This window comes from Labrus bergylta, chromosome 14 (genome assembly GCF_963930695.1).
Source record: "Labrus bergylta chromosome 14, fLabBer1.1, whole genome shotgun sequence".
NCBI classification, from domain to species: Eukaryota; Metazoa; Chordata; class Actinopteri; order Labriformes; family Labridae; genus Labrus; species Labrus bergylta.
In genome coordinates, this window is record NC_089208.1 from 26016825 (window position 1) to 26030736 (window position 13912).

The 13912-nt window shown below is 39.7% G+C and overlaps 1 protein-coding gene across 6 annotated transcripts in view; it reads right to left on the minus strand.

The window, feature by feature from the left end:
- arhgap32b (Rho GTPase activating protein 32b) overlaps nt 1–13912 on the minus strand; it is a 125684-nt gene that overhangs the window by 65667 nt on the left and 46105 nt on the right. For all 6 annotated transcript variants that reach the window (XM_020629275.3, XM_020629273.3, XM_020629276.3 and 3 more), the window contains exons 3-5: nt 12330–12435; nt 5744–5838; nt 5317–5401 (exon numbers count right to left, since the gene is read on the minus strand). In XM_020629275.3, coding sequence (XP_020484931.2) covers nt 5317–5401; nt 5744–5838; nt 12330–12435 — 286 coding nt within the window. The remainder of the gene's footprint in view (nt 1–5316; nt 5402–5743; nt 5839–12329; nt 12436–13912) is intronic.

Genomic DNA, 13912 nt, shown 5'->3' on the forward strand with positions numbered 1-13912 from the left:
GCCATGTCTGTAAACATGAATAACTGTGGAGTTGAAGAAATGCTCCCTGAATTCTGAACTGATAAGCACATGTTTCATTCAAGTCAGAGTCATTGGAACCTAATAAACAGAACACACTTGTGACCAATTTAACAAGTAAGCAAACACGTTTGGGTTTGGTGGAGGGGAGATTATACATCAAGTATACTGATTGACAAGGGGAACAAATACAGATTAATTAATCCCTCTACAGACAGAAAAGACTTGGATCGGGGGGGCTGGAGGTGAGCTGAATACTAAACATTAGAGCGAAGTCAGGCATACTTTAAAAAGAAGTTTAAGAGCCACAAAGAGTGAGAACGTCGTGCCAGTATATGGCCAGTCTGCACACACAGCTGGGACAACAAAAGGAGAAGAGATCAACTGACAGTGAGCTGCAGAGTTTCCTGTGTGCATGCAGGGAATGAATAGATCGAGTCTGTGCTGTAACCTGAGCTACAGAAACAAATAACCTGCAGGTGAAAAGGATTTAAACACTCTCGCTCTCCCCTCCAGGCAGCCGTGTGTGAGATCTTCAGCTGACTGCTGCCCCCTACTGGTGTATTAACATAAAGATAAACATGCCTGAGTGAGAAAGACAGGGGGGATCTCTAGTGCATTTTTCAAAAAGTTAAAATACAGTTGATAATCCCTGCATGCATTGGTTGAAACTTTATGTACAGCAGCTAATTAAAAACATTAAATCTCAGCATTTTTAATCCAAGTGGAACAAACATGACAGCGGTGCATCTTGAGAAGAGTTCTACTTTGAGAAATACTCCAGCAACTTAGTGTTGTACTCACAGAAAGCTGAGGACATGGTGATGACATCAGCAGGGTTAATTATTGTTTTCTCCTTTTAGAGTCACAGATGACTTCATACAAGTCTTCCAAATGTTGCTTTATTAAATTCAAGACTTTGTCACATTTTCAGACTTCTCTCTACATTTTTCAGACAACATTTGCAATACGATTACAAATTACAAGATCTGTTAAATGTATAAATTAAAGTTTTAAACCTCTTGTGTCTTATCTATGCTACATTCTGTGTGTGTGTGTATATATATATATATACACACACACACACACACACATAGTCCAGGCCTCATGTTTGAAATGGTCCAGCCAGTCCTTAGAAAATTTGCATTATTATATGAAGAGTCCACACTCCTGTTAAGGCCAATGGACATTTTGTTATCTGACTGAATCTTTTTTTACATCAGATCAGTCAGGAACACTTTCTTGGTAGATTTAACCATTTATTTTTTAAATGTAGAACAGATACTGAAGGCTCTAATGTTGTCAAGATGCTCCCCGTGTTAGCCGAGCAGCATGCCATGTCTTTCCCGAGAGCGCAATCCTAAACCCCCAATACGAGGGCAACAGAAGGCTTTTAGAAAGGAGGAATTCGAGGTGGTAGTGGCAAAGGTTTGCCAGCAGCAGCGAAATGTGAGCAGCATTGGTTTAGCAGGGATCAGTGAGGGGGGAAAGTGGTTACATAGACGGCCTTGTTGTTAGATTGAGCTGTGATTGGTTAATGTGTGATGAGAAGCAATAAATCAATCAGCAGGCTGTGTATGACTTCTGTGTCCTGCATGAACTCAGACATAGCTTCTTTTAAATCAAAGGTTATTCTGTACATTTATATGTTGAATTTGTTCTGACACAAAGAGACTGTAGTGAAGCCTGAATGATGTTAACAATGTGCTCTAATGTGGTGATTCATTGTAGGGGACTAATACTACTAACAAAATAAGCTGAAAATAACTTTACAACGTGTATCACATGTAGCTTCCTCAGGTTCGCCCAGCACTGTGTGAAACGCGTTCTTCATTCACAATAAAACACAATAAAGTAATTTTCAGTGTGCCACAGATTATTGATTATTTATTTGGTTATAGGAGTTTTTTATGTTTATATGCAATTACAAATGAAACAGGAAAATATTCTGGAAACTGTTTTTTTTTTTTTTCTCTCTTTCTTTTTTTTCCAGGAAATGACAAATCAAATTCCAAACTTTTCCATCCTGCATGAGAGCCCAGATCATAAACTCTTTTCACAGACTGTAACCTCGCTGTGAGCAAAATGATCAGCATGTCTTAAATCTGCTGTGTCCCTCTTCTTCTAATCTCCTTCATATTCCAAATTAAAGTACCGGTATTCACATTTAACTGTGGACATTTGATTGACTTGTTAGCTAAGATATGAAACCAGTTTGGGACTTTTTTAAAGGTTCCTACAGCTGAGAGTCATACTTTGATGGTAACAACAGAAGATGAAGAGATAAAAAACACATTTCTGTGAGAGGAACAGAGACACGGCTGGGAGAGTAGGGTGAGAATCTGATAAAGTCAGCGGAGGGTTAACTGTGAAAGTTCCCTGACAGTAAAGAAAAGAGAAGTACTTTATCGCTGAATTCAATTTTAACAATATTAATAACCTCTCTCTTCAAAAAGCCTCAGCAGCTCCTTGTCTAATTGGCAGGTAGACGAGTCAGACCTTCACATAACTTTAGCGACTCTACACAAACATCCTCTGCTGAGGTGAGAAGTGGGTCGATGCTGTAGTCGATTCAAGACAACATCAAACGAATGCAAATCATCAAAACGTCTTCCCGATATCAACAGAGAAAAGGGTGAAATCTGCTTGACGTCAACTGGAAGAGACATGCGAGTCATACTTCTGTCTTTATGAACGTCATCTCTTCGTTTCTAACCCGACACTGCAGGGAATGAGCAGAACATGAAGTCTGTGAAGGCAGAGCGAGGTTCAAAGCCTCGTCTACATCGTGACTGACACCCGTGGTGCGCTGATTTCAATCATCAGTTCAACAAACAAATTAAAACCACAGTGGTGAAGCCAAAACATCATGGAGGCAATCAGGAGGAGTTCTTCACAGGAGCTGACAATAAATACATCAAATCGTATTCTTGGTAAACTTTGGACATCTTTTAACTCCACATGGATGGATCAAACAGAGATGAACGTGAACACAGCTGATGGATCTCTGCATAACCTCTTAATGGTTAAAAGGTAGAGGTAAAAACACAAAGGGAAACACAATGTCTAATATGGAACTGGTTTGAATATTGTAAAAGCAGGTTAAAACAGTGAGTGAAATATGCTGATGGTTGTAGCAAACCAAGACAGAAAAAACTAATCTTCATCATCATCATAAAAGGTCCAATCCTCCAGATCCAATTTGTCCTTTCAGAGTTTTTTTTTAAAAAACAACCGACTACTTTCTTAATGTTTCAAGTCATAGTCACCTTATTAGATCCTGGTCAATCATATCACTGTGTGTATAAACATTCACACCAGTGTTAAAATCAGGTTTTCAAATGCTTCAGAAACCTCAACATGCTCTTATCCTGGTTTTGATGAACCCTTAATTAGTTTGCTAGCTGTGTTACTCTGATAGTAGCCATGGCAACGCCTGATCCAAAGTTTTAAACACCAATATTATAATCAGCTTATAAACATTGTCTGTATCTTTGAACTGGATGTCTGTATATAAAGTTAACAGAGAAAAAAAGCTAAGCTAATGTTAGCAAACTAGCGTCTGGTGAAAAATCACTGAGCAACATTTAGACTGTTCCATTCAGTGTTTTAAACTCGGTGTGCTGGGTCAGTTTGCTCTGAAGAGCTGGACACCTGAAAATACTTCTGGTCCTCTTACAGACCTTTTGAATAATGGACACTTAAAGAATCAAACTTCAAACTGAGCTAACATCAGTGACAGTTTGGCATTAGGCCACCCCGACATGCTGTGTCCACAGAAGGGCATCAAGGGCGACCTGATTATTAAAGTCAATCTGCTGTTATCACTGTTGTTTGTTTGTCTCACATAGCTTTACTTAACAAAACAGACCACAGCTTTAAAAATGTGTGATAGTCAACTGAAGTGCATGTTGATTAAATATATTGTCCAAAGTTGAACTAATGGGCCCTCAGATTTCTTCAGACTTCAAACATGTTTACAACAACAGCCTGCAGAGTTATGTGAAGACACCTGAATGCATCCTCAGGTAAAAGAGTGGGTCAGTGCAACAACTGAAACAGCATCCTATGCTGAGTAGATTAAGTGACAGGGTCAGGTGGAGGGTGGTCTACCTGGGGACAGTTCTGGGATTATATAAAGATGGATGATAAATCTAAATACATCTCAGTCTCCTCACGGATTGAAAGCTGGGGCATCAATCACAGATTTATGGATGAGATGATTTGTCTCTGCTGTGACGTGCATTATTCATGAAATAGTTTGAACACCTGATATTATTTGTTCTCTTTCTTCTACATCTGTTGCTTTATTTGACCTAGGTACTGGAGTCTGCCTCTCTATGATACATAGATGTATGCTATGTGTTCCTGTATCCACGAAAACAAAGTATGTGTATGTCATGTACCAAGCCAAGAAAAATACAATAACAACTGAAATTCCTTGGGAAAAAAAAAGGCTTCAAACCTTTTCAGGGTTTATCTCAACTGGAAGCATTATCTAATTATGTTTTATAATAGAGATAATTTCCCATTGCAAAATCTGCATTGTTTAGGTAAAATTAGCAACTTGAGATTTGACCATGTGTTCAGATCAAAGGTGAAGAAAATTCACCCCTCCATATGTCTGCAAAGTAAACACTGTCCTTTCTTGGTTGATTACACTATGGTGAATCTCAGTTTCACTATAAACAGTAAGTCACACAGAGACTTCACTCTGGTTGACTTCAACGCTATGAATCTGAATAAGAAACTGATATTCTTCGGTTTATTCCCATCAAAATAATGACAGCATGATGCAGATATGTAATAAGTTGAAATTATAGCTTGGTCATGTCTGACCTCAAGAGGAGAAGAAAACAACTTCTTATATGTTTGTTTGTTGAATGGAGGTCAGATTGATCATTCATGATGCATTCCAGAAAGTCAGGAAATCCTAACTCTGGTTGGTTATCAAAACACAGCGATGAGCACATCAATCAGTCAGGTTGACTTTCTTGATCTAGAACAGACTTAGACTTGCACTCAGATATGTGTTCATAGAGACAAATACATCTTTGTCAGATTACTGTCAACAGATATGGGATGTCATCACGGTGGATTCTGTTCAGCCTTGTTTTTGCTCTCCATAGAGATACATACACCAAATCCTGCCGACACGTGATTGGTCAACACCACGCAGACAAAAAGCATCACACTTCACATACTGAAATCCAGACCGTCGCCTTCAGATTCTACATTTTTATGTAAAATCTGTTGGATCAGGGAGAAAAAAAAAAGCTTTAGAGGTTTTTTTTTTACCTGAATTGTGCCAAAGTCGACGTTTTCGTAGTGGAAGTGAGCGCACTCTGCCAGCTTGGGGAAGTGTCCCTTAGTGAAGCAGAGTCTGAAAACACAACACAGCAAGCACACAAACAGTTTGTTTTGCACTTCATCCACAGCTCATGATAACACTTCAGAGTGTATGTGTGTGTGTGTGTGTGTGTGTGTGTGTGTGTGTGTCTGTGTGTGTAAGAAGCAGAGTGCAGTGCAAACAGAGGGAGTGAAGGAGGAGGAAGACACAGAAATAGACTTAGAGAATGGAAGGAACTCGAGCAGGAAACCGAGGCGATAAAGAGCAAGTTAGTGTGATAAAAAGATGATCAGAGGGAAGGAGAGATGAAGGAGAGGTGGAGGAGACAGACAGAAACAGGTGTGTGTGAGTGTGTATGTGTGTGTGTTGACTCACTTCTTGACATTCTTGACCTTCATGCTGGCCGTGCTGCTGCTGCAGGAGCGCATGAGGGGCTCGGCCCGCAGCTCGGGGATCTCTGCACTCCTCGCCTTTAAAAAAAACACACACAGGCATTAGAGACTCAGCTGCTGCATACAGATAAATATCTGACTCTGTTTGATTGTTTTGGGAAATTCTCCAAAAAGCTTAAAATATCCAGCAGGCTTTTAACTTCAATAGGAGCTGTGTGTTTTTTCACTGATTGCTCGGTGGAAGATGAAATGCCTGTCTGGAGTTCAGGCTCATCAGTGAAGTGGATTGTGAGCCGGATGATGTTGGAGTTTCACTTATTTAAGCCTCGGTAAGTTTAAATCAGCCAAGTCAGCAAGTAAATGAGGGAATAAAATCAAAAAAAGGTGTATGAAGTAATCATAAAGCAGTGCAAGTCAGTCCAGAAACGTAGCTGGAGGAGCTGAGTGGGGGGGGGAGGCTGCTCAGGTCGACTGTTTAATTATTCAATCTCTTTGACTTTTAATTTATCATGACAGTGTTCTGTAAGCAAAGCTAGAGTGCATCCCCACTCTCACCTTATAACTGTACATCAAAGCTATTTAAATTAGATAAGACATCACCCTTCTAGCGGAAGTGAAATATTGATTAACCAGAATCAATATTTCACTTTTGAGAGTTCTCTTGTTCTCTTGCTTTAAATGTGTTTCATCACTCCTGACAATCAACCTTTTTATAATTCTAGTGTAATGCAAAGGAAAGTGCATTATTGAGCAACGGTGACATGAAATTCATTCTCAAGTTTTTTGATTTCAGAAAGGGCTGCATGGTGGAGCAGCCGTTAGCGCTGTTGCCTTACAGCAAGGACGTTCCTGGTTCAAGTCCCCGTCTGGACAGGGCCTGAAGTGAGAAATATTGATGTAGAGCTTCTGTATATGTTAGTCTCTCTCTCTGTGCATATACAGTACATCATATTACTGCATGTATCTATCTGTAAATCTCAGTCACTAACCACCTACTTTGCTGGGAGCTCTTGAGCTCTCTTAGGCTCCTCAAGATCGTTGGTTGACGGCCTGCCAGAACAATCCCCACCCCTACCCCCTCCCCACCGGATTGTTGATGGACGACCTAACATAACATGTTGTTTTTTGTAACATAACAATGAGTAAGGTCTTTTTACCTGCTCTTTTGTAATGTTGACAGACAAAGAGTAAGGTATTTTACCTACTTTTTGTTAAGTGTCTTGAGATAACACTTGTTATGAGAGTTGACGCTATACAAATAAATTGAATTGAATAGTCAGTTTTTGAGTTTGAGTTTGTGTTGTGTTGGTCATGTGTTTTGTTGTACTGTGAATGTGTTTTTATGTGATCTAACTAATGAAATATTGTCAGTGAAGATTTGGAGACCCCAGGAAGAGTAGCATCTGTTTAACACAGAAGCTAATGGGGATCTTAATAAACAAAAACAAAGTAACATGTTCCCATAGAAGACAAGGAAGACAGCAGCTGTGGTCAACAAAACACTTACAGAGGCGGGAATCTATCGTAGTGTCTATCTATCGTAGAATAAATCAGGGTAATTAGTCATTGAGGACTTTTCATTTCAGAAATCTGACAGGTTGTCGGAAGGAATCTGAGAGAGAATAACTTAAGATGATTGAAAAGAAAACAGAATGAATGGATCCAAATCACATCTGATAGAGAATAACTGAAACTTCTTTGAATTAAAAAAAAAAAAAAAACAGGATCAGGAAGAAAACTGCGTCACAGAGACACACTGGCTGAGGGAGGTGTGAATAATAGGAAGTTAAGAAAGAAGAAGAACAGTGAACTTTATCTCCATTCAGCCTGTGACTCCACAGTCAGACGCTCAGTGACACTTAAGGTGGTATGTAGATGAGTTGGTCTGTTTTCAGACAGCAGCCTTATCAGACCTGTTAGACTCTTACAGGCTGAAGACAAACAGCAGCTGGGCCGTTTCTTTTTAAGGCCCTTTTGCCATTATTTGATAGGAAAATTGTATATTGAGGGGAAACGGGAGAATGACTTACAGAAAAGTGCCGGAGTTTGATTTGAATCAGGACCACTGAGATCAGGACTAGGTCAGGACCTGTTTTATGTCCAGGTCAGTTTGCTTAGGGAATAGTAGTAGTATCTCTTTGATTCAATTTGTGTTGATATCAAACACCAAAGCGTAATCTGAGACTTGTTTTTTTTTTTGTTTTTTTTTGGGGGGGGGGGTTGCGTGTCATGCTGTTACTCCTGCATTGGACTGTGGAGAATCAAACAGCTAAAGTACGAACATGCAGAAATCCAAACCCTCTCTTCATCAACAGTCAGCAGTCATTTCTGACATTAAACAGGTGTGAGATATTTCATGTAGCTTACATTGCTAATGTTTTGGCTCAACTGCATTGGCTACCATCACATTGAAGAATTGATTTAAAGATTTGACTGACTGCTTTTAAGGTCTAACCTTTGGCTACATTTCTTTTACATTTTTATGAGCTGATTTACAGCTTCAGATCCTCCGTGAAGGCCCTTTAATTTGTTCCACAGTCCAGTCAGACAGAGGGTGACTGTGCCTTCTCAGAGAGAGCACATGTACTGTGGAACAGTCTGTCACCTTGTATCCTCTTTTTAGCACACTTTTATAAACAGCCTTGAAGTAAATCACATTTTGTATTAGAGACGCACTGAGCAAAAAAACAGAAGCCGATGTTTGAAATAACAATTTAGCCGATAAAATAACTATGTTTGTTTCATGACTCCACGATGCTAACATTGTCTCTCATGTTTGAAAATGAAACCAGCCTGAGTCTGTTCAACAGGTGACTTCATCTGGACATAGAAAACCTCTTATCTGAATCAGTAGTTAGGTGAACTAGATGCCAGCATTAAAAAAATAAACATCAGCTACTGACATCGGTTCATGCCACTTACTTGCTGATGTGCTGATGTCTGTCAGCAGGGCCGATATCGTCCTATACCGATGTTGAACAGCTGATCGGTACATCCCTACTTAGTATACATTGAACTAACACTGGTTTTTATCCCTGATTGTTTATGCGTCTATCACACATTTAACCCATTACTCACTTAATCACCTTATTTGACCTCCATCGTAGTTGTATTGTTTTACAGAAAGTAGTTTGTATACTGAGTTTAAAAAGGTGTCGCACTAAAAGGTTATTGTTTGTGTAATTATTAGAATTATTGTTTCATTAACTGAAAGGAAAATGTTTATTAGCTGCAGACCCTGACATTAAAGAAAGTACAAGCTTACCAAAAATCTGGCTTGGGATCAGGAATATTTGACAAATGCAACTTGAGCGTCTTTAATGATTCTTCAAGTGTGTGTGTGTGTGTGTGTGTGTGTGTGTGTGTGTGTGTGTGTGTGTGTGTGTGTGTGTGTGTGTGTGTGTGTGTGTGTGTGTGTGTGTGTGTGTGTGTGTGTGTGTGTGTGAGAAAAACAGCCACAGGCACATTTCAAATGCTGTTCTGTCAGTGGGACTCTGATGTTATAAATTACAGTGAGAGCTCTTTAAAGCCCGCTCCTCGGCTCTGATCTAAATGCTAAATACAGTAAATCTATAATAAGTGAAAATGACTTATTGTTCATCTGATCGTCATGTTGCAGAGGTTTGTGATGTTTTTTTTCTGTTCCTTTCTGCTCTGCGTCAACGCAGATCAGAGCAGCAGGGCGTTGGTGTGACAGCTTACACTAAGTGTCTCCTCGTCACCTCGTGGATCCACCAGAGACGTTCATAATGCATGCAGCTCTGAGCAGAGTCCCTCTGTATCAAATATTGAACAAAGAATAGCCCACATGCAGAATTCAAAGCCCCGCCTCTGCGATCAATATTCATTAGCCATGGTGAGATTGTTGTTTCTCGTTCTCTCTGTTCACCCCCGATCGAAGCAAGCACTTGCGGATAGGGCTCCAACCACACGCCGACCACGGGTGGCTCGGCATGTTACCATGGAGACGGCCTCATTTTTTTCCCACTGTGCTGTTGATGCAAGAAGCAAGCCCCCGAACCAAAGATGGGAGGAAAAAGGAAATAATGAATGATGGTGTTTGGTGAATTGAGTCCAGTGAGGAGGAGAGAGCACACAAACAGACATGAGGTAGACGAGGGCGGGAGAACTTCAGGACGCCAACAGTCACCTGCATTAATCATGGAGGTGTGATAGTGTTTCAGGTACACAGCAGACACAGTTTCAACAGGACAGAGAGACACAACTAATCAATCCACTGAAAACAAGACGCTGATAAGAATGAGACAGGCAGTAAACAGATAGTCAGAACCGTGTGGGGTTATCAGTGGATTTACATTAATCTGTGATCTAAACTGATCCACGTCCTGAGGCCTCAAACACCAAACAAGACCTGAGGTTAGCGAGGCAACTTAGGGTTCAACACTGTTTTTATAAGACTACAAAATAGTCTATAAAATACGTACACAGAAAACAGAGTGAGTGGATGAGAATGATGATGTTTGTATCGTGTGACCAGTGGATGATTGGTTCAAACTCTGTTCACATAATGAAATGAGTTCATACTCTGGTTCTGCCCGCCAGTTTGTCCATTCTGTCAATATGTTCAATTATACGTAGCATTGATATAATATTCTTCGTCTGACATTTCCATTTTTTCTTCTCTCCTGCTTCCTGGTGAGAGTGATCCTGCCGAGCAAAGCTCTCCTAAAATGTCTCGTCTCCTTTTTTATTGCATTGCATATCCTGGGAATACCGGTTGCTGTATTTTGAGTCACTTCTTGATGTTTCAGTATGAAACAGTACATTTTGCTCCTGTTATTTCCATTTCCATATATTAAAAAGGAAATCATCTTCAGAAAAGGTAAAGGGGTAATAATGGATTTGAAGTGTCTGAAAATATAAATTCTGGTCGGCGTTTTTTGTTTTGGATTTTGAAAATTTCAAACTTTAAATTTGAAGGAGTGCATGTCTGAAAAGGCTTATGGCTGCACTGACAAACAGACCAATCACAATCAAGCGCTTTCAGCAGCCAATCTGGATAATCTAATTATTTTGTAGTTTTCACATCGCTTATAAACAAATTGTAGTAATATTTTCCATCTGTCATGGTATCTAATGTTGCACACCTAGGAGAACGTTACTTGGGAGATAACACATCATCCACTATAAAGGCCTCTCCTACTGACCAATCAATTCTCTGGACCAGAGGCTGGATGTAGAAGTCAGGACCAGGACAGAGGAGGGCAGGAGTTTTCAGAGACAGACAAAACACTCCAGACGATTCTCTTGACATGAAATATTCATTGTCTTTCACAGCTATCATACTACAACAGAGTGACTGAAGCACTAAAGTCTTGTTCCTTATTTATAAGATATGAAAGGAAGCCTGGGGCTGTCACTTTAAACAGATTTCCCCTGAAGTGATTCAGAGAGGCGCAACAGTACGACACGTCTAACTTTTTTTTTTTTACAGTTTCATTTATCCTTATTTTGGTGCTTTATAAATAACTGGTATTGTTGAGTGTACAGCCGCTGAAAGTAAGAGCCGATTAAGATTTTGCACAAAATACTACAGCCATTTAAGAGTCGCCGGGCAACGACTGAAGATCTCTCTGTCCTAGCTGCTCTGAGACTTAGTACCAGAGGGGAGATACCCTTTGACAGCTGGATGATAGGAAGCTTTATGAGCCCTCAAAGAAGGATTTCCTAGCACATATTTAGCATAAAGCCTTGTCCGACTTGGTTTGCAAACCCTTTTCATGCTTTCTGTTAAATATGTTCTTGTGACCACAGCAGTCTCAAATGTTTCTTCTTTTCCTGCAGAGACTAAATCATTTTGCAGCTGCAGAACCAACCAGACATTTGGGTCAGAATACACTCTTGAATTAATCTTTTGAAACAGTTCATTTACACACAGGAGTGTAAAACTAGAAGGACCCAGCCTCATGATAATAGGAGAAATGTGACAGTGATGGAGGTGTTTCTCTCCATCCCCTGTGGTTTGTCCATCACACAGTCATGTCATGCTTTGATTATTGAGATTATTGAACCTTCTTTATACTTTAAAGATCATCTTTTTTTTTTGATCCCCATCCTTTGCCACTGACAGTGCTGCAGCTGAATGTGTTTGATGTAGTCCTGCACTGATGTGGGAGCTGTGGTATTATTACACATTACTTACTCTTTTCCACCTCTCTTTTTTTGCCAGCTGTCCTTTCAGCGTTTGGCTCTGCAGCTGTGAAGCTTTTAGTCTGGATTATGCGTTTGACTTCTTTGGATTTGTCTGATTGTATGGTTTGCACTTTTTTTAAATAAAATATTCTGCTGCCAGGGGACTTGTTCATGTTTGTGACGGGTCATATTCAGTAAACAGAACAGCAACTTTTTTATGAACTAACTGATGTTTTGATCAGGTAACTCCGAGTTAACAGACAGAGACGACACTAAAGTCATGGTGTTACATGAATGTTAAGTTTCATACAGACCTGTGTGTTCAAAACAAAAATCATCTGCCATATGTAGAAAAATATGTGTCTGAGTGTGTGTGTGTGTGTGTGTGTGTGTGTCTGTTCATGTGTGTGTCCCACCATGGCACTGATGGTCTCCTCCCAGTCTGGTCTCTCTCTGGGGTGGATGTAAGCCAGCTCAGGCACAATATCGTCGTCCTCCAGGTGACGTCCAGACCTCAGACCCCTGAAAGGGAAAAACACATAGAAGAAGAAAAATAATCAATCAGGATGTATATGTGCAACTTTAACAGTGTTGCCAGCAGTTATTGGAAATTAAAAATAAGAAATTATCAGATATTGGTTGCCTAGGACTTGTATTTCTGTTGCCGTGGCATCAAACGGGTATCAATATTGTTGGACTTTTCGTAAAATTGCATCAAAGTTTAAGAATCTATTGTCATGAGAACCCTAATCTCTTAACAGTCCAAAACTCAAAGAGATTATTTACTCCCATTCTTTCGTAAGATCGAATGCCGGGGTGATTATCTATTTTAAGAAAGTCAAACATGGATTGATTTCATAACAGCTGCTGATATATTTTCTTTTGATTATTAATTTATGATTTCTGCTCGATGTCAAAACAAGTTCACATTTAGAGGGAAGATGAAAGAATGATAAATCTCAATCAACAGAGAAAACAGAAGATCAGAATATTTGTAATACACATTGCAAATCTAATGTTTTATGTATTGGAATCCACAGATGAAAGAAAAGCCTGCTATGTGAAAAGGATGATGGAGATTGGGTAATTCTCTGCAAATCATGAATATATGATTTCAACTTAAAAATCAGAGCTGCAACAATGAGCTGGTCGCAATATTAATCTGCATAACCAGTCCTCATTTGAAGCTTCTCAAAAGTGAGGAATTGTTCCCTCTCTCCTAATCATCATCATAAATTAAATAACTTTGTAAGATGAATGCTTCACCTTCAACTTCCTTCAGCTACTTGAGTATTTTTTAACTCACTTTTGGACAAAGTTTTAACAAGGAGAGGAGAGGAGACCCACACAGCATGATCAGAGTGCCCCACACACACACACACACACACACACACACACACACACACACACACACACACACACACACACACACACACACACACACACACACACACACACACACACACACACACACACACACACACACACACACACACACACACACACACAACATCCAGCAAACTCTCAGACAACATCTCTGCATCAAAGTAATTGGACTAAAGGGCCAGGGAGTGAAGATTCAGGGAAGTACAGTTTACTCATCAGCAGTTCTCTGGACTCTCTGCTCTCAGAAACCCTCCTAAACACAGTCTCACTGATTGTGCTCCATCGTTGAGTCAAATTATTATCAGAATAACAACATCAAGTAAGAGTCTATACCAAGAAGTCTTTAAAAAAAAAACAGAACTGCTAGGTAAAGTTTTCTGATAGCTTCAGGGGGCACGTTTCAGATTGTTGTTTGAAACGTGACCCCTTAAGTTCAGGTTTAATCCAATATTAAAAAAAGAAAGAAATGTAATTGCAGACTAGTGGTTGTATACTAGGCATGCATGATGGGAATCAAAAATGTGATTTGTGTTAACACTGTTCAATGTTGTTGTAATGATGTAAAGTGTGGTAAATAAAACAATATTTAAGAGGGAACATTAGCAGTAACTTA